At 41.9% G+C, this 27,037-nt stretch overlaps 1 protein-coding gene across 1 annotated transcript in view; it reads left to right on the plus strand.

Moving 5' to 3' along the window:
• LOC124286617 (baculoviral IAP repeat-containing protein 6-like) overlaps nt 1-27,037 on the plus strand; it is a 242,018-nt gene that overhangs the window by 184,018 nt on the left and 30,963 nt on the right. The window contains 7 exon segments of the mRNA XM_046722998.1: nt 3,573-3,719; nt 3,750-3,768; nt 3,935-4,099; nt 5,916-6,044; nt 9,109-9,270; nt 10,250-10,420; nt 24,377-24,645. Of these exon segments, the coding sequence (XP_046578954.1) occupies nt 3,573-3,719; nt 3,750-3,768; nt 3,935-4,099; nt 5,916-6,044; nt 9,109-9,270; nt 10,250-10,420; nt 24,377-24,645 (1,062 nt within the window).

Here is a 27,037-nt window from a genome sequence, read left to right on the forward strand (position 1 = left end):
GCTTGTTTTATTTGTTTTGCAATGTCAGTGAAAGATGACATTGGTATTTTGATTAGGATATATCTCACTAATTCCTGTTAATTATATAAAAAGTAAAAAGTCTCTATTTCTCTGTCAGAATTTGACACTCTTTCAACAAAACGTGAAATGACTGTTGATTTTACAATTTAGACAATGTCTTGTACAGATAAACAGTTAGACTGTGTATCTTAATGTGGACAACCCATGCACCTGTTTGGCATCAATTTGACGTAAATGAAAAAGAATGTTTCAAAACAGACGAATATATATTTTTAGGAGAGGACTTCTTTTTTTGTTCATGATGATGTGGCTACTTCACTTCTTAAGTATACAATGAAAGATATATAAAATAGGACCTTTTGTGTGGAACCATCAGAATAATGCTCTAAGATTTGGCCAAAGGAAGAATGGTATGGTGTTTTTTGTTTTTACAATTCATGTACAAATATAGGTATAGTTTGATATCCTGTCATCACAATGTTATATTTTTTTTCAGACATAAATTGATTAAATATATTATCAAAAACAATGCGAGAGAATCTTGTGGACGTTTGTGACAAACACGCCCCTGGCCAATCATTATACATCACTGTTCTATTCATAAAATGACACAAACAAATGCAATGACCAAGATTATTCCTTTAAAAAATGTGTACTATATGCATGTACTCAGCGTCATTAATGAGGGGTCAAGGTATTGGTAACACTATTTCTTAAAAGTTCTTCGTTTTTGTTTGAAATATATACAACTGAATGTTTTACAAACGTTCTTAACTGTATGGAAAAACACATACTGTTGAAATGTCATTATTATGTTCTTTAATATCTGATACATTCTGTCTCAAATGGCACATTTTTTATTCTAATTGTCAATATGGAAATCCACCTGCCACGTTTAAGGGTAGCCGAACTCCGCTGTAGGCTGACCTGCAGTTAGTCCAGTTCTAACACCACGTCACAGGCAGGTGCGTTTGAGATGGAGTAGATATCACGATCGCTGGAATCAACGTCAATGGTCTCATGTACTCTTCACAGATGAAAGCAGAATCATCCTGCCATCATGGTCGGCAGAGGATTTATCATCGCAATGGAGAGCGAATCACAGATGCAACTGTGGCCACACATAACCAATTTGGTGGTGTGTGTGTGTGTGTCTGTCTGTCTGTCTGTCTTTCTGTCTGTCCGTCTGATAGTTTGGGCAGAGATAACTCGCTAATCTTACCGGACAGTGTTATTGGGACGAGATTCTGGCTCCTATAGGAGTACCATTCCTGCAAGCTATGCATGGCTTTTATGGTCGACCCTCTTTACTGCAAGACCTAGACCTCATAGGCCTTAGGCAGCAGGGTGTAGGGCGAGTGAAGTGGCCAGCTTGCTCGCCAGACCTCAACCCAATGGAGTATACCTGGGATGAACTTGGTCCACGTGTGTACACACGTCACCCAGCACCAGTGGATCTCCCAGGACGCCGCAGAGCTCTAGTAGAGGAATGGAATGTGATTCTGCAAGCTTTCTTTATGAACTTGACAAGGAGCATGAGAGGAGGGTACACAAGATATTGAATGACCGAGTGCTTCATGTTTGTCATTTTCATTTAGGGGGGTTGGTCTATACAACTGATGTTTGCTAGTGCTGTTTGAACTTTGCATGTTAGACTATGTCATGATGTGTCACTTTTGTCAACACATTAAACATTATAATGACACTCTTAGTTCTATTACTTCTCAGAAACTGTTCTTTACATGTGCTATATATCATTTGACCCTTTATTAATGATTCCTAGTATATATGGTATACCATTTTCTAAGATGAATATTTCCAGTTTTACAAGGTTGAATTTATTGCTTTTAAATATAAAAACTTTCAAAGGATAAAAAAAGCTAAGTTCCAAGGATGATATGATATTGTTGATAATTAAATAAGTAATGCAAAAACATATCAAAGAATACAAATATACCTTAAAATACTGAATTTTTATTCCCCACAGCGTGTTTAGCTCGAAGCGGGGGATATAGTATTAGGCTCCGTCCGTACATACGAATTGGAATACATTAAGAACCGTTGTCTAGATTCTTTTCATATTTGGTACCTAGGTTCATCACAGTATAAGAAAGGTGAACTTGACCTTCATTTCAAGGTCACAAGGGGACTTTAACGTTTTACCTGCATGTTAAGCTATCTCAAGTACCGTTCACTGGATTTTCTTCATATTCAATATGAAGCTTTATCAAGGGAAGGCACAGGGCCCAGTGGATTTTGGTGACCTTCATATAATTTTCAAGGTCATGGCAAAACTTTGAAGATTTCAGCATGTTATCCTGCATGTTAAGCTATCTCAAGAACCGTTCCCTGGATTTTCTTCATATTCAACTCCAAGCTTTATCTTGAGAAGGCACAGGACCCAGTCAATTTTGGTGACCTTTACTTAATTTTCAAGGTCACAGAGACACTTTGAAGATTTCAGCATATTAACCTGCATGTTATGCTTGTCGGCGATATACCTCAAGAACCATTCACTGGAGTTTCTTCATATTTGACTCCAAGCTTCATCTAGGGAAGGTGCAGGGCCCAGTTGATTTTGGTGACCTTCACTTTATTATCAAGGTCACAGAGACACTTTGAAGATTGCAGCATGTTAACCTCAATTGTCAGCAAGATATTTCAAGAACGGTTCACTGGATTTTCTTCATAGACTTTCAAGACTTCCCTTAAATGTTATTCAATAAGCAATTTCTTTAGTACTATTTTTGCATAATTCATACACTATGACATTCATGTCAAGGTCAAAGTCAGTCTTGAAAATATGTGTGTGTTTGAACAACTAAAGAGCAAGATATCAAGACTGACTGGTCATGTTTTTGTTGACATTTACCTTCATCTTAAACTTTTATTACTTTGTAAGTTTGATTTGATAATTTGCGGCGGGGGATTATGTCACCTTAGTGACAATGCTTGTTTGTATTCAGTTTACCGGTACTCTTTTTTAAGCAACGTTCTCCTCAAAGAAATTGCCATATATGTACTATAATGTTGACGCTTGACATCACTACCGATGAGCAGACATGATATAATATATGGGATGTAATCAGCGTCTCATGACTGGCTTTGGGGGTAGGTAGAGTAGCCTTGTGGTTAAAGCGTTCGCTCATCATGCTGAAGACCCGGGTTCGATTCCCCACATGGGTACAGTGTGTGAAGCCCATTTCTGGTGATATTGCTGGAATATTGCTAAAAGCGGCATAAAACCACACTCACTCACTTACTCATGACTGGCTTTTGTGAAAAATTATTTTGTGTCCAATATAGAGAAAAGCTCATATCAGTGTTTGTGCATTTTCCAAAACATCCCAACCTATTCTAGGTTTATAGGCGACATTTCAGAACTACTGTTGGTGATTTGATGAAAAACTAGTCAGTAATTAAATCCTCCAAATTATTATCCGATTTTTACATTTCAATAGACTCAAAGTAAATGCTGAAGAGGAGGTACATATATGTCTATCTGACATCTAGGGGGTTTAAGTGATGAATATGTGTCATGATATTTGCAGGTAATGACTGCAGAAGAACGGTCAGTTCTAGAGTCATCAGCGGTCCATTTCTTCACAAGAGTGATATCTTGTCACTCCATCAACCAGCTCTTTTTTTTGCCAAAGTATTGTGTGATGTCATCCGAGAACAGGGTCATGCAAGAACAGGTAACTTACACTTCTCATGTTGTATTTCAGAAAAACTTTCTAGTATCCTGTATTGGATTTGTAAACTCTCTCAGCTTGTGTGTCATGTTTGAAATTGTTTTGTTTATGGTCTTGTTGAAGTAAAGTTTTGACTTCTTCCAGGGGCAATAGTAAGTGCTGTACCACTTTCTGGCTTCACACGACGCATCTTACTGCAAGTGTTACTGGAAGATGAGCGAATCTTAGTGGCATTTCACTGTACCAGTGTTCAGTGCCGACTGCAGACTCTCACTTCAGGCAACCAGATTCATCATCCTCACTACGGTGCAGGTCGGAGCTACAGAACAGTCATGCTCAACATAAACACTTCAAGTGGAGACGCGCGCTCAACAAAGTTGCAGGTATTCATAACAACATCCTGATTACTGTACAAGTTATCAAACGTATTCAATGGGTTAGTGCAATGCATTTCATACCTGTGTTACAGATTCTTCATCTCATCAAGGCCTCAATTTTCTCTTTACTGTTTACATATTAAATTCCATGTGCCTGCTGATGGATCATGAGAATAACAATAGCAGTGTAAAGCCTCTGAAAAGCTGTGTAGAAAAATAACTATTTATGGCCATAACTCAGCCTTTTATGTTAAAAATGTAATGGAAGCAAAAGTTTGGAATGTTTCTGATTGTGGTTACATCATATGTTGTTCAGCTGCCATATAGCTGGAATATTGCTGAGTGTGGCGTAAAACTAAACTCACTCACTCACTCATATGTTGTTCAAATCATTAGAGTACAGTGTTAGTTTTTCTGCTGAAAATGTTTGATTCTCAACACTGAGAATACATGAATAGAATTTTTTCTTTGGTGACTTTATTTACAATTTTGACTGTTAGCTTTATATCCAGGTTATCTATAGTGCTTTGGTGCTCTTTAAAAAGCTCAATGTAAACAGTAATGATTTTATGGTTACATCTAAAGTACACCTCGTTACTTTGTTTGAAACTTGCAAAACTTGGACATTTTAGAGCTGATGTGTATCTCCTATATAAGCCTGGGAACATTTCTAAACATTTTGACGAGTCATGTCAATAGTCATGGATTTCCTCAGAGATGCCTGAAAATAGGTTTCTTTAACCCATAACCCAAGAAGCATTTTCTGTATACCAGTGACACTTGGTACATGTCATCCTTGGCATGCAGCCACAAAGTGATAAGTTTGTGACTGTCCTTCATACAAGGTTAAGGTCACAGTGAAGGCATGTGTATTTTCACTAAAATACCTTTCCCTGCAGACCCTTGTGCCAATCTCTTCTTTTGTCTCATGTGACTCTTGCTTTAATGGTCAACATTTACTTCCATATTGTTCATAAGGTGATAAAGCTGTTTTCTTGCATAAAGTTATTTTAAAGGCTGCTGGTTCAAACCTATACACACATGGGGTGTGGCAATGTTCTCAAAGCTGTTCTTTTGATGCAAAGCAAAGCAATATTCAAGTACATTCCAAGAAATATCACAAAATTGACTTAACGGTTCATCATGATTTTAAGCCACATTATAAAGTAGTATGATATGAAGACTCACGGCAAATATCACTGTGAAAATGACCCCCTCCCCACTCCCCTGACCCCATGCTGTGCACTTATTTGATGCTGACATCACCATGCTGTAGATTATATTTTCAGAAAATAACTAAACTTTGACATTTCTTATATGCTAAATCAAATGAATCTCTTTAGTCATCCAAATATGTAGTGAAAGGATTGTTGGACACTTTACTATAAGGCACATGTCTATTCTAGTAGTAAAGTCCAAGGTTAACCTTTGACATTGCCAGGCTCTTGTCAGGCACCCATAGCCTTTACAGTCCTGTCACTCATGGGCAGACATCTACACTGCTGAGGAGTAGCCAGTGGGAGACTAATTGGAAACCTATGAGATTGGGAAAGAAGTTGGGAAGTGCAATAATGACAAAGTTTATGGATAATAACTTTGTGAGTGCAATGTTTTGATACAGATTCTTGTACAACTGTTGTCAAGTAGGTTTAAATTATTGAATGCACATTTCTTTGTGATTATATTTTACTCATGGTAGAAAAGCATGTGTTGTTAACGATATTTAACAATATTAAATTGGTTTTGTATGCTGACACGTTTGGTACTATATTCCATGAGCGTTTATATGAACTATGTCGACTAATGTATCGCTGCATTTCAGATGCTCCTGTGCTGACAACTCCCTTCCTTGATATAAAGGATGAGAAGACAAAGAATAACAATAGTGACGAAAAGATAGACCCCAGTGAGTTAGGGCTTGAGATGCTGGAATACCTGTCTAATGCTGCAGGTACCTGGCTGATCAACACATAGAGTTCTTCGTGAACTGTTTGCTTGCAACTTTTGTTTGCTTTGTGATCATTTATTATAGATCAGCTGTTATGCATTATTTTGATTGGTTATCATGTGATAATGTAAAGTAATGCCAGAAATGCTTGGAAAATGCTCTTTGGCAATTAATTGATAATGGTTGATATTTCAGATACAAAACTCATATATAATCATTCATACCACCTCAACCTAAATATGGCATATGAGTAATCACCATGTACCATTCTCTAATCATAATGATTACTCGTAAAATATCGATAAACTTAGAAAAAAATCCATGGTAGAAACACTTCTAAGAAACAAACTATACTGTGACCCACCTGGCAGGCAGACAGGGTGACAGTGTTCATGTAACGCACGGGCAGTGCATGTCAGGGACCGTCTCAAAATATCAAGTGTCAGTATCACTGCTGGTCGAGGACAACTCGGCTGACGTTAAGGCCGTCCTGCAGATGGTATTCATCCTCGATTTTGAGAAAACGGTCTTCAGACTTTTTTGCCATATTTTTGGGGTAATTCTCCGAAAAGAAGCATACACAAGCTCTTTAACATCTGAAAGCTTGAATGTGGTATTATTGCGAGCAATAAACTTCGTACAGTTACCCTAGATCAGCTCGATGGGATTGAGCTCGCAGTGCCGTACTGGTGTATGCAGAAATATGTGACCTTGTTTTGCAGCTAGTTCGTCAATGATGTACTGGATTGGCTTTTTGTGCTGCCAGATTTTTTCCATGAGATGGGGCTTTGTTTCTGACTGCCTGTAAGGCACGTTACAAGAAGTGAGAAAATCCTGCAACTGAGCCTCGAGATTGCTCGTGGTGGGTGTGATGGTACCAGGGACACGCAGGTTATGGTAACTGGTTTTATCCAAAATGATAACGCTGGTTCGTACAGCTGCGGTAAAAGCTGATGTTCAAACCAATCCAAAAATACCTGCTCATTCATTTTGCTATGGTAATCACCATCAGATTTCATGGCCTCAAAAACAAAGTCACAACCGCCAATCAGTCCCTTGCTATGGGTACCAGCATGCAAGATGATCAGGCGTCTACCTTTGCCTGATGGTAACACTGGTGCCTTAGAACAATCTGAAGGAAGCCACAACCGATCGTTTGAGTGATTTTTATTACACCAGGTTTCATCAAGGTATATAATTTGAAACCCCAAATTGCGGTATTCTTTAACTGTTCTAAGATAAGCTGATCACGTGGACAGGATTGAGTACTTTTCTCTAAACACAGCTCTGTCATCTCCCCTTTTGGTGTACCTGAACCCCATTTCTACCAGAGCTACAACAAGTGTTGTTTTTGAGACATTTATTGTATCTTTGATCTCATCTTGTATTTTAACGCACGTCGGTGGGATTTTGTGTTCATACAGTTTATAAACTGCACGGCGTATGACACCCTTATCAAAGCTATCCAGTTTGTTTCCTGTTTGGCTTTGATTTTGACATGACCCCTGAGGTAACTGATTTGTTTACAACTTTGTAAACCTGACTACATGTATATGTCAAACTAAGGGCTTTACACATTCTATAGTAAACCCTGTCATAGCTGATGAGAGGTTTCACACTTTGTTTCTCCAGTATTAAATACCGGTATAAATTTGAAATTAATTGTTCTGCAGAGATATCAAGTCGCATGTTGCAAGTTCAGTGCTCATACACTAAGTGAAACTTCTATGGGTGAACAAGATTATCTATGCGATTTGAATTAAGACTTTTTGTGTAATTATTTTTAATATACCTACTACAAGAGTTCCATCTTTTTCACATATAGATGTTTAAAAAGCCCAAAACTTTTTACAATCATTTATGTAATTTAATTAGTTGAGGCTATATGAATAATTATAGTCTGTATTTCAAAACTACAGTTTGTACTTGAATATTTACGAATGTTGTTAAAACGTCCAAATATCCTCCTTTGAAGTCACCCCTCAAGTGCATTTCTTCATCTGAGCTTTAATATCCAACTAGGTAGAGTCATACATGTATCATATCTGTGCTTTTATCTTGTGTCAAATTCATCATATTGATATTGAAGCCAAAAAGCATTTTCCAAGCATTTCTGGTGTAACAGGCCAGAGTATACCCCTGTCCCAGACTATACCCCAGTTATAATCTGGGCTAGCCTAGTTTATGCCGTGGGGTATATTCTGGACTAGGCCATAGTATAACACCCCACATCCCCACATCCCCAGCCCTGATTATACCCCTACAGAAATCAAGTGATTAAGGATACTACTATAATTCACTTAATAAATATGTTTTTAAACAAACTAACAAAATACAATCAAATTAAACAGGTTCCTGTCCTCAAACAATAGCAATAACCATATATTATACTACATCTATATTACATTCCAAATCTCTTTTACTCTTTACTTATTTCCTATTTTTTACTGTTTTAATTCGCCCTCCCATTTAAGTTTCCCTTAATACTCAGTTTTTAATTTTTTTGGGGTAGTAACTCCACTCTTTCATAATTTCTATTTTGGGTTCCCCCTCATTTCTTAATAAATGTACTACCCCGTCGCTGAAATACCTTAGTTGTGAGTGTGACTCTATATAAAGCAAATAGCTAACTACTAACCTTGATGATATATCAGCATGGCTGGGTTACTCTAAAGTCGAAAATATCACATCGCAGAGAGGCACTCAACAAATACTTCATAAATTTTGTATTATGCAGTAATGTAAATGAAATGCACCTACAAATTTCTTTAAATGACACCAAGACCATTGCCCGGAGTCACGCACTCATATTGAGTGAAAAATTGTCAACATAATTTTTATAGTCTGGGCTGGAGGGGTATACTTTGGACTGGTCCAGAATATACCCCTTGGGGGTATATAGTTTAGCCTGGGGTATAATCTGGTGGGGGGTTATTCTGGACTGCTACACCGGCATTACTTTAGTCAAACACAAACAAACAACAATTCTTCTGCTGAGTGTGTTCCTTTTTAAAACATAATAATTAATGTCCATTCTTTTTGAAAGCATTCTTTGTTTCCACAACAGGTATTTCAGCTAAAGAGCGTCGAGAGAAAAGTCCATCTCCTACAAAGAGCGCACTTCCTCCTCGGCCTCCTACAAGAAGAGGACGACATACACTGGAGGATGTGTCATCTCAGCTCAAGTTTTCCATGTCTTCACTCCAGTTACATCACAAGATTCTCCCGAGTAACCACTTTCTTAGTTTTATGACTCCTTAAACGTTTTATTTAAAGTCTTTTTTATAAATTTCCTTCCCATTTCCGATAAAAATAAAAATTCTTACAAATTTGTCCCACTACCACTTAAATTCTTTGCTTCTTAAAACTTGTTTCGGAATCCACAGATTTATCTTGAATAAAAATATCTATAGTTTTCTATTGTCTTTCTTACTAGTGGTCTGCCAAGTGCTATCTGCAGGGGTTATCTGCCCTGACGGAAGTGGGAGCATCATAATAATTTTTATGTTTACTTGTTTTCGGAAAATATTTTATTAATCTTTTTTTTATAGTTTTGTTTGACTTCTTATCTGGTTATAATGGGTATTTCTAAGGGCTTTGAATAGATTTTGTAAAAAATGGCTCTTGCTCAGCCTTTAGGGAAATTAATGTCTCTTTAGGATCTGCATGGAGATTAGGCACGTAGCAAGCCAATTTCTTCGTGTAAGCCCGATTGGTTGCAAAGCTTTATATTTAGATAGTATTGAGGGCTTGACCAACTTTCATTTTTTCAATCATGTGTAAGCCGGGCCTTTTTTTATGATGGTAGCTACGCCCCTGGTGATTGTGTTGACATTCCTCTTGCTCCTTCGTCTCCTATTGTGATTCTTGTCAGCTTTTATCTCCATCAGATTCCAATAAGTATGCTTTGGTTGTTAGAAAAGGTCAAGAAAAAACATGACGAAGAAACTGCTTATAAAGACACCAGGCATGCCCCATCTGTCGACCCAACGTGTTGTTAAATCCAAGTTTGTTACTGAGGAAGCCTTATCAACAGCCTTTTAGAGATATGATAAAAGGCCTGGTGGATCAATTTCAGCACACTCTCATTGTTGATAATGTTCCAAATTTTCTAACGTGTAAGATTTAATTGCTGAATGTTTTATGTAGCACATGTATAAGAAACAAAAAAATCATTTATCTTACTTTGTTATGCTTTTTTTTTTCAGATAAGGCTCTGCCATCAGAGCTGACACTGTCTCAGTTGGTGCATCTTGTGGAACAGAGAGGAGAAGCTATGGCTTCATCTACCAGTTCATGCCTTCAACTTACCATGCGCCTACAGTCAGCCCGCTTACAACAGACACACACACGCATCTCAACGTCCCTGCAGGAACAAGGTAGGAATTTGATACTTGCAATCTATGCAGTGAATCAGTATTGTTGTCTTACTTTGAAACTGTTTTTATTGATATCTTTGTTATCTCACATGTAAATGATAACGGGAGGGTATCTGTGTAGGTCAGATGTTTATTCAAAATCTAATCAAATCAACAAATCCATGTGAAAATTATGAAAAGATATACTACATATCTGGTGTTTCCTTTGTAGGTATGCAAGTTTTCCTTTTCTGCACTTATCATTTGCTTAACCCTGAACTTAAGATATGGTGGAAACATTCTGTGTTACGTTCCCTTCTCACCCAAATGCCCTCCATGTGACCAGCTGGTGACAAGTCACTCTCTCCATTTTCACCCTACAGGATGGTTGGGGGAAAATGTTTGTTTTAATCCAAGCCATCCTATCAAAATTAATAACTTTAAAAAATATTTCGGCTGGATTTAGTGGTGGTTAGTTAGTGAATTTGTTTTGCTTTATCTTACTCAGAAATACTACAACCAAAGTTGTCATAAGCCTTAACTCACTTCTACTCAAACAAGAGAAATCATTTAACCACAAGACTTAATTCCAGACATTTATTCTGCGATCTTCCTGGTACCCAAGAAGAAAAGTTTCATTACATTTACAACATGAAGGAATTCAAAAAGAAAGACATTCAATAATCAGATGTTCAAGATGCTTCACCTTGTTCCAGAGTTGAAACAGCTGATAAAATCATCTAGCAAGCTTTGATTATTGGGGATATGCACTTACACATTGCCATTCATCAAGCATCCAGGAAGGTTGGACGGAGGGTCTTCCTTAGGACAGATATCAGTCAACTTATGTCAAGTCATATAAGACTCCCCACATCATCATAAGTGCTGTCAGTTCAAGGCAGATGGCCGCATTCAATTGCTGTCATGGCGACAGCACATAAAATTCCTTTTTTGACTTCATCTGAAAATGGACTGTTGTGGAACCTGCGTAAAATCGCATGCATGCAATCACTAAATCATCTAAACCAACGCCAAGATCCTGACAGACCAGACTGAGACTGAGATACTCCTTGCAGAGTTAGTTCCAGGATGACAAGCATGTCAGGGATGTGTCCTCATTTGTCCTCTCGGATGGATTCAAGCTTTCAGTAAATGTAGCTTTCATTAGTGCATGGTACTTACTCCATAGAATGCTATGAAAATACTCACGCCCTCACCGAGCAAACAGGAAAGATTGGTTTTCCGATCCCCCAATATGAGTGTCGGACAGATGGAACCTTATGAGGATAATTGTTTCTTTGAGTGGCATTTTAGAAGTTGGGAAGTACAATATAGAACAAACTTTATGGATAACAACTTCTTTTTATTCGTGAGTGCGACGTTTCGATACAGATTCTTGTACCGTTGTCAAGCATAATGGAACATGAAGAAGGGGGAAGTATATATATACTGGTTGTAACAACATAACAAAGAAAACAACATAATTAACATAATAGGCTAGGCAGAAAGCTGATGAAGCCAGAGAGTAGACAAAGGACAGGCGTGGAAGCCAATGATGTACAAATAATAATGAGATGTTTATACAGCAGAGTTTATACAGTAGATTGGGCTTGGTGGATGAGTGCAGCATAAGCGGATGGAATGAAGTATCCTTGGTCTCGGTTGATGGTGGGCTATTGGCGTTTGATGTGGATGGCTTGGTGAGCTTGCGTTTAGTGCAGTCCGTTTGTTTGTTAGAGAGAATGCTGATGTCAGACCACTCTATTTGATGATTGGGGCTTGCTTCGATGTGGTCGGAAATGGCTGACTTGCTGTCGGAACTGGTAACAGAGGTCTGGTGTTCTTTCACTCGGGTGTTGATGGGTCGGGACGTTTCGCCTATGTAGCTCTGCCCACAATCACAGTTTATTTTGTAGATGACACATTTTGGGTTGTTGTTCTTTACGGTGGCGGGTTTTCTTCCATTGGCATGGAGAATGTTGTTAAGGCTGGAGGACGCGGAGAAGATGGTATCTATGCCAGCTTGTTATTTTAGGAGACGGCTGATTTGATGTGACGGTGTGCCAATGTAGGGGATGGATATCTTGATGGGGGCTGAATCTGGTTTGGGTCTTTTGGTAGGAGGTGACAGGGTTGCAGCAATGGTTCTGTTGACTATTTGGGATGGAAAGTGGTTACGTTCTACGAAGACTTTCTTGAGGTGTTCGATTTCATCTTGTAGTTTAGTTGAACAGATGTTCTTGGACCTTCTGGTTAATGTGGAGATGATGGCGGTCTTAACTTTAGGTGGATGATTGGAGTTGTAGTGGATGTACTGATCCGTATGGGTAGGTTTTCTATATACAGTGGTCTGGAGTTGGTTGCAGGAGGTGCGGGACACAAGGACGTCAAGGAAAGGTAGCTGTTGGTTCTGCTCGGTTTCCATGGTAAACTTGATGCGGGGATGTTGGTTGTTGAGATGGGTCAGAAGCTGAGTTCCATTATGCTTGACAACGGTACAAGAATCTGTATCAAAACGTCGCACTCACGAATAAAAAGAAGTTGTTATCCATAAAGTTTGTTCTATAAAGGATAATTGTTGTTAATCACCGACTTGATAATCTCATCAAAAGATAGAAGATTGTTACATCATACCCTGCTCAGTAATAAACATGATAGGGAGAATGAAGACTTGAAAGATCATTTGTTGACTTTTCAGAAGTACAATGTTTTCACACAGAATCGGCAGTGTTCATTATGTCAGGACTTAATTATATACATCAGATATCACGGAGACCAACTTGCTCTGAGGCAACACTCTGATGGCACCATACATTCTACAGGGAGTTTGCTGGGGAACACAGTTCCTCTGAACTTGGCACACCACTTAGTCTACTATGCAATTTTCTCTGTATTATCACATTGTGTGTGTGGAGTTTTAACTACGTATTCAGCAGTTTCCATGTGTAGATCTGATTTGCAAATCGTGTGTCAACATTACTAACCAGTATGTGCTGGAATCAGTACAACCTCAGCTTACCTGAGTTGATTGATGCACCAGTATTTGCACCTACCGCCATAGCCATGAAAGTGAGATGCCCAGTGATCATAAAAGAGACTTCATTGTCGCTTTTAGATGACCGTACATATCACTGTTTAGATCATTTCACCACAGAAAAAATAATCATCATGATGATATTAGAATAGAAACGTGGCCGTCTCTGAATGGCCAAAGATTGTGTGCAGATGAAAGAAATGACACATCAACAACTAGAAATGGTGACACCCAGAGCATGGAATCCTTCACCCCATCAACGGAATTGAAGATAAACAGAAGAACTTTAGAGTTTCTACTCATGACTTGAGCATAATTCTGAAACATTTACCAGCATTAGAACAAGTCTAATCTAACAGATTCAGCAGCGATAAACATGCACTGGCTCATTTGAGTTTCAGTCTAAGTAAACTTAGGCTCAGTATTATTCGTTACACTGCTATACTGAGTCTAACAAAACCCTTGTGGAAGGTCGCTTCAGGTAACCTTTGAGCGACCTATGACCGACCAATAAAATGCGAGACAACTGAATGGATTTAACCAATCAGACAATAGCTATTATTTTCCCTTATCCAGACTCATGCTTATTTGCTTGTCTCCTTCCTCTTGCGAACGTTAGTGGAACACTTGTTCCTCCTATTGAAGCTCCCTTCAATAAAAACAGACATAAAATCACGACTCACCAAGAGTTATCCGTTGATCCGTTTTGGCGGGAAACTGTGGCGCCAAAGTTCCCACATGCTTCACTCTCTCCTTCTTTGCCCTAGTGAGCGGTTGGGAGAGGGCCTTGGTCTCCTATACGGCACTATATCCTTTCATTAATTAGTTATTACCCTCAATTTTACTTTTATAGAGGTTTAGGAAGTATCTTACAACAATATGGGTTAATATTATTCGTATTTTGCACTGTTTATTCACGGTTTGTCCGTGTTTGTTCAGTTGTTTACATTTCATGAAATGCTGTTTTCGTTGTAGATTCAGATTCTCTGCTGCAGACCCGCATCAACTGTGCCCTAGCTGCACTATGCCATGTACTTCCAGCTCGCGCTGCATTTATTGTCAGCATTTAACCAATTTTGCATTTAATAAATACATTCTTTGTGTACTTAGACGTGCTGCAGACAGGTCAAGACGGCTTTGTCAAGTCATGGATAAGCCGGCTGAGTCCCTCACGGGTCAACTAATGTCAAACGACCCTCTTCCTTCAAGTGATGCGCCAGGGATTTCCTCGGGGGACGGGCTTGGGACGTTGTCCGCCACCTCCAAGAAGAGGGCTGCCGCTCCGGACATCCCATCATCGCAGACTAAGAAAAAGAAGCCATCCTCTACGCAGAGAAGGCTACACCCCCCTAAGACGACGACCGACTCTACGGGGACGTCTGCGCAGACTACAAGAACTTTCTCGGCCGAGATTGTTCCGATGACGGAAAGAGGACTCTATGATGAGCCGCCGCTCATCATCCCCGAGATACATCACCGCAAGAAGCGGGCCTCAGCAACGGTAACATCAGCGCAGTTGTCTACGCAGTCCGAGGTATCTACACTGACGGCAGATGAGCGATCCCTGGGCCATATTGCTACCAACGCAGAGAGGGCAGCTCATCTCTCACCGCAGACATTCAACCCGGGGGAATTCATGCAGCAGTTCTCACAGCAGATCATGGAGATGATGGACAGGCGCCGCGCACTGGAAAGGGCATCGCATGATCAACAACCAGACCGCCAGAGCGGGCCAGGACCTTCCAGCGAAGGTTCCAACGCAGACGCGAGACGGAGGGCCCTCCAGCAACGTGGCGACTGGGAACAGATCTACGCTTCAGGGCGTCAACCAGCCTGCGCTGAAGGGTGACACGCCTATCCCCAGATGCCGAATCAGATGATCAGCATTCGCGAAGGCACTCGCGAAAGGTTTCGACACAGCCTCAAGGACATCTTCAACATCGCATAGATCGTCGAGGGATTCACCGAGGCATTCGCGAACCAAGAGACGCTCACCTCCAGCGCGGTCTCTCCGCGCAGGTCGCCTTACAGGCGCGGTTCGCGGGCTCCTCTCCGCCCGATCTCCACGCGGGTCTCCGCGCGGAGGTCTCCACGCAAGGTCTCCGCGGAGTCTCGCGGCAGCGAAGGTTACCACGCAGATCACCATCGGAGGAGGATCAACATTCCCAGATCAGCGCACCTGTCACAGAGGACGACGGCGGGATCATCTTCTCAGACTCGGAGATCAGATACTGGATGGCCAACGGTCTGGACTTAGCGTCACCCTCTAAGGAAGAGAATGCAGCCCAGACTTACCTGATGCAGGACGATGACGTCGACACGATCACTCTACCACCAATTGATCCCATCTCGGAGGTTCCGGAGATCTTAGACGCAGCCTTCAAGAAGGCCACGAAATCTCAGGCGCCGCATCCTCCAGAGTTCAACGCCAAGAAGTTCTCGCTCCACAACATGGACCCATTCCTGAAAATGCAGGAGATCGACGATAACTACAAAGTCATCAACGACTCCAAGACCAAGTCTTATAAGATCGACGACAAGAAGTTGGCGCAAATTGAGACGATGACCAGGCGGATGTTCTTCAGTCTCAACAGATCCAGGACAGTAAACGAGACACTCATCGCTAAGTTCAGGGACTCTACTGCGGAAGAAGACCGGATGATCTACTCTGCGTTACTCATGCAGAAGAAGGACCAGCAGTTTATGACGGACCATCTATCATCCATCTCCGCAGCTTTGACTTCGGCAAGACGACAAGGTCTTCTCGCATCCTGCAACTGGAGTGAACGCTTCACTCAGTCCCTCTACAGAGCCCCATGGTCGACTCAATCCATCTTCGCTGGAGAGATTGACGAAGTCGCCAAAGAAGTTACCAAAGACTCCAGAGAAGTCCTCATGATAAAGTCCATCGATACACTGGCCAGTGTCATCAGGCAGACATCCCAGCGCTACTCGGGCAAGTCGAAGTTCACCGGTCTTCAGAAGGCAAGAGACAAGAAAATGAGCACCTCCAGGGGCGGGAAGGACTCTTTTTGTCGCCCAGCCGGCAACTATAGAGGACGACCTGGACGAGGCAGGGCACCCAGAGGCACCAGGGATCATAGACGATGAAAGAGGGGTTCGGAACGACTGGAGTCTTCCACCCCCAGCCGTCCCGTACAACCTTCACAAGTGGGTGGACGTCTTCAACTATACTGGGAGAACTGGGGCCTACTTCAAGATCCATTTGTATCCACCATCCTAAGAGACGGATATCGCATACAACTATAAGCAGCTCCGCCGCTAACAGTCAACCCTCAAAAGTTCGACTTCAAGACCCATCGGACAGAGAGGCTACGAGAGGCGGTTACATCTCTACTAGTAAAGAAAGCCATAGAAGTAGTGGATCAAGACCACATCACACCAGGTTTCTACTCCCCAGTTTTCCTAGTACCCAAGAAAAACTTCAAAGAAAAGTTCCGACTCATCTACAATATGAGGGCGTTCAACAGAGATTATCTACGCAGGCCTCCCAAGTTCAGCATGATACATCTACCTCAATTTCTCCACCTCGTCCGTCCGAGGGACTACATGGCCAGCATAGATCTACAGGACGCCTACCTGCATATTCCTGTACATCCGGACTCGAGGAAGTACCTCAGGTTTACACTGGACGGACAACACTACCAATGGAAGGTCCTGCCATTTGGAATATCATCATCCCCCTGGTTGTTTACAAGGGTGACGAAGCCCATAGTCACATATCTACATCATCAAGGTCTACGCAGTGCATTCTACCTAGACGACGGGATTCAAGTCCATCAAGATCCCAAGCATCTCAGACTACAACTGGACTTCACCAGACTGCTTACACAACTGGGGTGGCTAGTGAATCTCCTCAAGTCGGACCTAGAACCTACACAGGACCTGCAGTTCCTAGGAATCCGGTTCCTCACGACGCAAACCGCATAGTAGTACCAGAGGACCGATGGCTCAAGATACAACAGACAATCTCGCAAGCTCTACTCTCTACGACAATGGCAGAGTCTGTTGGGTCTCCTCACGTCAGCGCAAGACATGACAGCCAGAGGAAGGTTACAACTACGCCCACTACAGGTCTTCGTCAATGCTCATCTAGACGACCCGGAATCCTTCGGACTCCCCGACGCACTACGACCACATCTACTATGGTGGACCCAGAGATTGAATGTCTGCGAAGGCACCTATTTAACAGAGCCGGAGTGCAAGACACATCTTTTCGTGGACGCATCACTCCAAGGTTGGGGAGCACACCTCGACAACGACGTGTCGGCCGGGACATGGACCAAAGAGGAGAATGATCTGCACATCAACATGCTGGAAATGAAAGCAGTCGTAAACGCCATACTCCAATGGACCACCATTCTACAGAATGCTCATCTGATGGTGCACACGGACAACTCCACAGTGGCGTTCTGCATAAACAAGCAAGGATCAACACGGTCATCGAACCTCCTGTACCTCTGCTTTCAACTGTTCGACCTAACAGACGATCTGAACATCCACATAAGAGCATGCCACATTCCGGGAGCCAAGAATGTGATAGCAGACGCCCTCTTCTGTCCAACGCAGCCATATCTAACAGAATGGATGCTACATCCAGAGATCTTCAAGCAGATCATCCAAGAGATGGAAGTACCGCTGATAGACCTCTTCGCCACGAGATTCAACAATCAACTGACAACATTCGTCTCACCAGTACCAGATCCACAAGCATGGACTAAACACATACGCGTTTCCACCGCCAGCGCTAATACCGAGGGTGTTGCAGAAAATCTGCGACGGATTTTGGTCGCGCCCTACTGGCCAGCGACAATATGTTTCCCCATTCTCATACAAGAACTAGGACCACCTCAACTGCAACTACCAGAGTGGAAGAATCTACTAGTACATCCTCACACAAAGCAGGTGCACGGCAACCCAGGGGTGTTCCGACTACCCGACTATCAAGGCATGCTTGAACAAGAGAGGATATTCCACCAGGGCAGCGAAAGCAGTAACACTAGCTCTACGCAAGTCTACACGAAACTTGTACGACGACAAGTGGCGAAGCTTCGAGACATACGCTGTGAGGAACGGTTTTACAGCCATAAAAGCGACACACCCTCAAGTGGCGGACTACCTTTGTCACCTACGGCAAACAAAGCGATTAAAAGGGTCAACACTCTCAACATACCTAGCGGCATTGAGCTCAGTCATCACCATGAGGACAGGTGCCAAGCTGACGAAAGTACCAGAGTTACTTGCCTTACTACGCTCTTATAGATTGGAGGACAAACAACAGAGATTTAAAGCTCCGGCGTGGGACCTCAACGTTGTTCTATGACATCTCACCAGTGACGTCTACGAACCATTAGAGAGGACATCCTTTGAATTCTTGACACATAAGACACTGTTCCTGCTAGCCCTAGCAACAGCAACCAAGATGTCGGAAATACATGCTCTGGATTGAGAGAACACGATTTGATGAAAATCAAAACACTGTGCATATGGGACTGCGATGGGACTTCATAACAAAGAATCAACTGCCAGGTCAACCAGACAGACAATTCCACGTCCCGGCATTATCATCCGTCCTTGGACCACAAGATACGCAGGACCTATCCTTGTGCCCGGTAAGAGCATTTAAAGTATACCTACAAAGATCCAGGATCAGGAGACAGAAATTCAAGCGTCTCTTCATCCCGATATCAACAGCGACACAGACAGAGGTCTCCCGCACTACCTTATCAATCTGGATCAGAACTCTCATACTACGGGCCTACAAAGGAGCAGGACTTGATCCTCCAAAAGCCTCCAACCCACACGAAGTTAGAGCTCTGGTGTCAACACTCGCTCTACATGGGAATTGCTCGATCACGACGATAATGGAGGGCTGCTTTTGGAAATCGGACATGGTGTTTGCAAACCACTTCCTGAGGGACATCGCCACCGAGGACGTCTCCGGCATTCACCATTTCGGCCCGCTGGTTGTAGCACAACAGTTGACAGTCCCTCAAAGGCGTTGAGACGAAGTCTCGCCCTTTATCACATGACTTGAAAAAGCCTACACTCCGAGAGTTCTGCTTAAAGTCTAAATGCGATCTAAGGACAAGCATAAGTGATAGGACCCAGTACTTGTAAGGATACTCGTGCAGGAAGGAAAGGGTCTCCGACTTGGTGCTTGCATCAAGAAATGGAGTCGCAAAATCCACATAAAATGTTAACAGAAGAAAGGACCAAACGTTAACTATTGTGGTCCCCCCGTCAAAAGGCAGCTGGAAGTACAGGGTCGCAGCACAGCAGAGACTAGCAAGTGCCAATAAGAAGTTCCCATAGGGGGGTATATATGACGTAAATCACTAAATGAAATCCAGAAGTAGCTTGACCCACCACCAAATCCGACGGATTCTACAAGCAAATAAGCATGAGTCAGGATAAGGGAAAATATGTAATTTTCTGAATAAAATTGATATTTTATACTTATCCTCCCAACCTCCCCACTAGACACTTTGGATTTCCCTGCAAATTTAAGTGTCGGGCTCATAATCAGGAGAGAGTGAAGCATGTGGGCACGGTGGCGTCACAGTTTCCCGCCAAAACGGATTAACGGATAACTCTTGGTGAGTAGTGATTTTACGTCTGTTTTTATTGAAGGGAGCTTCAATAGGAGAAACAAGTGTTCCACTAACGTTCGCAAGAGGAAGGAGACAAGCAAATAAGCATGAGTCAGGATAAGTATAAAATATCAATTTTATTCAGAAAATTACATATTTAGGTTTCGGCGGGACTTACAAAATGGATTTTCTCTTCCCCGGTCAGCCAACACTGATCTCACAACAAATAAAACCCTGCATAAAACACAGATATATGACCTGCAGAATATACGCTTTTGGGTTTCTGTTCACTTGGTTATCATTAGCTAATATTTCCGCAAGCTGACATCCTTGAATACTGACAAAATGCTATTTTCAGCGACTGTTTACTTACTGTTGTGGGGTGCTCCATGTGCATCACTCGGAAGCGATCGTACGGAAAATAGCATTCGGAATCGTTTGGGTACAGAACTTTTTCGAGGTAAAAGTTCAAAAGGTGTGTGCGAATTTCAACTTTGCGATTTGGTAAGCTGTGTTCTGATTGGTCAATTGAAAACGTTACCTGACACGACCTTCCACAAGGTTTTGTTGGACTCAGTATAGCAGTGTAACGAATAATACTGATCCCAAGTTTACTTAGACTGATTTGAGTTTGAAATGTGATTTCATTGGAATTGATCTACCTGGACAACCAGATAGACAATTTACATCTTTTCTAGGAAGAGAGGACATGGAAGACTTTTTTCTGCAAAGAATGGTTCTAGGAAGAAGGAAGTTTAAGTGTTTATTCATACCTTTATCGCCTAACACTTCTACAGAAGTTTCTTGAACAACCATTTCTTTTGACAATGTCAGTGATTCTCTAAGCCTACAAAGCTGCAGGACTGGACCTGATTACTGCATCAAATCCACAGAAAGTCAGAGCCATTGCAACCATGCTAGCATTGCATGGTTAGTGCACCATCACATCTATTATGGAAGGATGATTCTGGAAGCCTGATACTGTCTTTGGCAACCATTCTTTCAAATATTTCGGAACAGAGGATATTGCTGGTATTCATCAATAGTAAAATTAACAGTGCCGACTAGGAGATAATCTCACCTAGAGCTGAGAGTCCATGACCCTGTTTTACTGAGTAATTCAGAGCATGAGTGACACAATTCAGTTAAGTTTACAACCTATTCCTAACATATGGATCCTCTTAATACAAGCAAGAATAGTATTATATGCAATTCTTACACATCCATGAAGTCTTTGATTTACTTCTTTTGTTTATAAAAGAAGATGATACCCCTTTTCATCAAAAAGATTGGAAGTTCGGTAGGGGTTATATTCATAAGAGTACATGAATTCAAATTCAGATATCTGCCCATCAGAGGATATTATGATATCTTATGGTCCGAGAATAGGTCGAAAAAAGGTCGAGTTTAGGTCAACATTAGGTCGAGTTGAAGTTCGAGGTGCCTGACATGCCGATCTGTGTTCGTCTTAGAGTCGCTGTACTCGGCCTTGACTCGACCTCGACTCGACCTTGAGTTGATCAACTCGAATTGGACTCGACTTGGACTCAACCTGGAGTCGACCGACTCGACCTGAAGTCAACCTATCTCGACCTCAACTCTACCTAATCGAGTCCGTGCCGACCGAATAAATGGTCGCCATCTTTCCAGATGCTTCATAAAAGCCAAACGGCAGCCAGTGGTAGCACATCATCTCCACACCAACTTGCTGCCACCCAGAGGTCCACCCTGAGCACACCACCCTCTGCAACACGCCGCAAAGCAGCGGTTCAGGCTGGTATCTTCCCCAACTTTGACTCCATGCCAGTGCTGCAGCAGGTATATCTCTGTACCTGCCAAGCGGTCTCTTGGACCCTACACACACCTCAGAGGATCATTCACATGTTCAGGACTCTCAGCAAGGACAGTGAAACTGAGAAATAGAACTTGATACTCATATATTGTCATGAGCACTTGATGCTGATGTGAAATGTTACCTTCAGATTATTTAAATGAGTTTCCAATACAAGATTTAAAGCTTTTTTATCTGATATTTTTTTTGTATTTTCCATCCATTGCTAAGTGTAAATGTAAATACATCTTGTACGATTGTAGTAAAGTTTGTTTTGTTCATCATGTATATAGTTAGTTTTCTTTGTGTTTTTTTTCCGCATTTACCAATTGTAAATAGTGTAAATAAAAAACAAAACAAGAGTTCCTTTGTAAATGAAGTAGTCCTAAATAATAGAGTCATTTGGATATCATTTTCTCTTGCCAATGAACAGCTCCTGGGCCCATGAAATAGTCCTTCAAATAGTTTCTTTGGTTGGTGCCATCTAGTGGGGTAACGTTCCTCGCACCCCGGTTATCCCCATCAAGCAGCTGTGTGCAGGACTGCCACTCGCCTGGGGTGAGTGAACAGTCCCCATTCCCCGGTCTATGAGGTTCATCTGACTGTTCCGGTTCCTCGTTCTCAGCATGTTGTGTAAAGTGACGCAGGCCTGGGTTATCTCTTCAGCTCTGTCTGCAGTGCTATTTAGGGAGCCGAGGAGGATCTGGAACCTCATAGCCAGAATCCCGAAGGTATTCTCCACCACTTTCGTCTAGCCGAGACAGTCTGCAAAAGTCACAAATTAAACATTTTTAAGTCAAATGCATTCAAAATTCAAAACCTTTGATATAATATTGCATACACCCAAAGATACTAAGTTATAATTTGATTTAGGTATTTATGGAAAAGAATAATTACCTGCAGTTGAAGATCTGCTGATCGGGGTCCATCTGACGCATGGAAAAGGACTTCATCCAGGGGCGGAGTGGAAAGGCATCGTCTCCGATGATGAAGTATGGCACACCATACGGGGAATACAAGGTCATCACCCTCCATCCGATCTCGTGAATGGTTGAAGACCATCAGCGTCTGATGCTGATCCTTTGGCCCCGACGTTGACCCACGGGAACTTGTAGTCGGCATCTGCAAGTGCCAGCAAGACGATAGAGAAGAAGTACTTTCTACTGCAGGTAGAAGAGAGACCCGCTTTTGGGAGGCTTCTTGATGCGTATGTGCTTGCCATCAAACGCACTGGTGCAATATGGAAATTGCCACCTTTCCTTGAAAGCACGGGCTACAGTATTCCATCTACTCTGATCCCACTCATCTGAGCGGTACTCAGCTTTGAAGGCGTCAAGGATAGGATTGATGTGCTTACGGCTTTGGCTTTGGAGGAGGGTTGGCATTCTCCAGGCCATCCACCCATTCAAGCAGGTGCCAGGCTATCTGCACCCAAAGGGTAAGCAGTCTTCGCTTCTCCGGGCTCACCAGGTTACGTCAAGGTCCCTGATGGTGATGTTACTACTTTGCAGTCCTCTAATTGAATGGGTAACTGGTGAAAATGCACCCTGTAATTTATACAATTTGGAAACCAAGGGTCTACTCGGCAGAAAAATGGAATTTCTGTAGAGAACCAGTCGCTCCGGTTGAACACAGGTCGAGTGGTGAGGTCGGGCCGGTCGACTTAGGGACGGAATTAATAATTGAAATTAGTCGATATACAGGTCTGGCTGGTCGAGTATAGGTCTTCTCAACTTAGCCGACCTAAGTCGAGATAGGTCGACTGAAATCAACTAAGGTCATGAGGTCGTTGTGAGGTCGAGACCGGTGGAGTAGTTTGCGAGGTCGAGTCGGTCGAGCTCCCGAGGTCGCCACTGGGACCGCACCATTACAGAATACAGGATACTTTCAGACAGTTTGGTGATGGATGTGCACAAGCTCCTTCCTTAACATCAGCTCAAAACTTTTCAGCCCCCATTTTTGACAGCCTCTCTGAATAACATCATATTGGTGCTTGCTCCATCTGCAATGACTTTAACTTAATGTAATTTTCAGTTTCCAGTATTTTTTGAAGTACTACATGACTGGTGAAATGTGACTTTAATGTGTACCAATGATGAGGTTTCTGCAAGCCATTAATGATCATCTATTTGTTATGATGTTGAATTTTTCCGGTTAACTGATTATTTTGAGCTTTGGTCAAGCTATGTCAGTGGCGTCAAATAAACATGGCAATATCTGATATTCTGTAGGTGGAAATGGTATGGGGAAAAGCTAATGACTTACATAAATTGTGGTAATACATTTTAAATAGTTACCAAGTTGCAAATATCTTCTAAAAATTTAAAATAACATTCTCTCAGTGTCCTGAGGTTTAATACATTTTTAATAAACAAGATCAATGTCATTGTTGAATTATTCACAGAGTTCTGTATGCATGGCGTCCTATGATCCTATGATCATTTTGCTTGTAACGGGGCTTTTGAAGGTTGTAATTCCATGGATTGTTTTGTTTGTAGATGTTGGATGTGCTGTGCCAATGGAAGACTGGAACATGAAGGAGGAGGATGTCCCCAACCAGGTGTTGCTGTGTTCTGCTACATTTCCTTCAGCTCTGCAAGTATTTGCGAGTGTTGGAGGACTTGCTCTCCTTGCTGAACACCTGCCATTACTCTACCCAGAGATCACCCGGCAAGCTGCATCGCCAGAGGCTACTACTGATAACAACAATGTATCTGATATTGGTCAAGACTGGGTTACTGTGGAATCTTCTGATGAATTTTATGATGTAAGTGTAACTGGGCTTTGCTCCTGGCTGGTAAAAGCATCAGATAGAGGTAATGATTATAGAAGGATACTACCCTTTATGGTTAGTTTATCCTGATGGCAATTATTGTCACAAGTGACAAGTATTATTGAACTGACTTCTGTAACGAAGGTAGCAGTGAAGATTTGGTTACAATTGGTCTTCAGCATCCCTTGTTTGTGCTAAGAGGTGATAGTTTGATCTTGTGGTCAGACATGCTGACTTTGTTGATGCATGTCATTCTCAGTATGACACTTCTGATGCTACCCAAAGATAGGGGCCTTCTCAAGTTATACCATATTTGCTTTATGGAGCAATTATTTACTTTTTGAAATGCATCTAATGAGCATCATGCAGTTTGCTATATGTTTCCAGCTCCAAACTTATCACCAAACTTACTTCATACCTGTCAAGTTGTTTCAGGGTCATTCTTTTTGTCATGGTCATCATTCAAATTACAGTAATATAATCAGTGTCTTAGGCATGGTTGTCTCTATTAAGGCATGACAATTCATATTTTCATGTACAGGAAACGACATCATCAAACGTTAGTAGTATGTTGATGGTTGTTATAAAGGTTGAAGGAAAAACTGCTTGCATCGTTGAGTGTGAGCTACACTAATATACTGTTACTTTCACAAACCTTTGACTTGGTTTGTTCCATACAGTGATATTGAGTATAGTCAAAGTCTATGTCATAGTCAAAGTAAACTTTGGTGTCTTCTTTACTTGGTGTAAATATAGTCATAACTGTATTAGGTTGTTTTATTGTCACACATTCAACATCAATATTAGTAAGATTGAGGCATGCTAGTATGCTACAGGTGTGGGGCCAGGAAGTCAGCAATTGGACTACAATTATGCTGGTGGTGAAAATATGAACTTTCCTTTTTCTTCTGACAAAAGGTTAAGAAATGAAAAGGAAAGTTCATAGCTGACATTTTCTGATATCTGTGGATGTCTGTCACCATTATGTGGTAATGGCATGGCACATGACAGTCTGTCTAACCTGTAAGTCTGTCACTTCCTCTGACACTACAAGGCCCATTGAGCTTAAACTTTGTTTGAATAATCCCAGTTGTGGTATATCACAGAACACAAATTTGAAACACTCATTCATACAGCTCAGGGAAATAAATCAGAAATCTTTTTTGGAGTAGAAAATGTATGTGCAATGTTATACAATCGAACATTCTTTGTTATAATTCAGATACTTCTTTTATTCGTGTTCTTAAGCCTTGAATATTTAAATTTTTAACTAATTCTGCACTACTTACTTCCTGCACTTATTGCTTACGGCTCGAAAAGCGTGGCTTGCCAGACGATGTCAAAAAGACGTAGAACTGCAATCACTTCCTGGTCTCGGCTGCTTACTCGTCTGCGCATGCGTCACCGGAAGGTGACGTCAGCCACCTCAGATTATTGCTTTTCGCACGCCTCGTTAGACATGTTGTTTGCCAGCTCAACTTGTATCCTACGGGATTATATTTTGTGAAGCATTAATAAAGACTGACTTTGTGTGTATTTTGTTTTTGTACCTCTACAAGAAGTGTAGGTATTATCTTTCACTTTCTTTTTTTGTCATTCAGTAGTTCTGTGTAGTGATGTCGTTCGTTTATACACGGTCCCGTCATCACACTTTCACTTCGCCATTAAAACACTTTGCCGTATTTGATACGTCGTTGTGTTTCATTTGGTTCAGGCTTATATACTATACCATATAATAGTGGTATATTTATTGTGCCTGTATTATGGTCTCTTAAACTTTCAGTTATTTTGAGACTTTTGTTCTCAACTTTGCTGTTATATTCATTACTTTGTATGTGCGTTCACTGGGTTTTCTGCTTCATTGCAGATCTATGTACAGTGCAAGTTGTATACATTGTCGGGGTGGGAAGTCTCGTAAAGACCCTCATCCCGATGTTTGAATTGTACTACTCAATGTACCCTGGCCATAAATGTGCCAGCTGCGCTGTGCTATCACCCAAGAGTTTCTCCGTTTATCTACAGGTTGTTAAGAAGCCTGGGACAACAGAGGCGGAGGAGTATGTCTACTACTTCGACACGGTCCCTGGCGACCACTCGTCGTCGTCAAGTGTTGCGGCGTCAACTGTGTCAACGAGTCGCCTGTCACCAGCATTCAGATTATGTCTTAGCGCTTATGTCACGGGTGTTACAGCGTTTGGCTTCGGCGCTTGGCCTCGGTGCTTAAGCAGCGGTGCTTGCGCTTGTTCGGCGCTTGGATCGCGGCCGCTAACGGCACTCCTCACCTCCTCCGCGGTTTGCCGATGTCATCTCCACAACGACCCGATGGGCCAGCAGTTTCGCCCGTATCAGACACCCCAGCCAGTGTTCCGGGGCGAAGCCTTATGCG

This window comes from Haliotis rubra, unplaced genomic scaffold (genome assembly GCF_003918875.1).
Source record: "Haliotis rubra isolate DU_JTF1 unplaced genomic scaffold, ASM391887v1 Scf388, whole genome shotgun sequence".
In the NCBI taxonomy this organism is placed as follows: Eukaryota; Metazoa; Mollusca; class Gastropoda; order Lepetellida; family Haliotidae; genus Haliotis; species Haliotis rubra.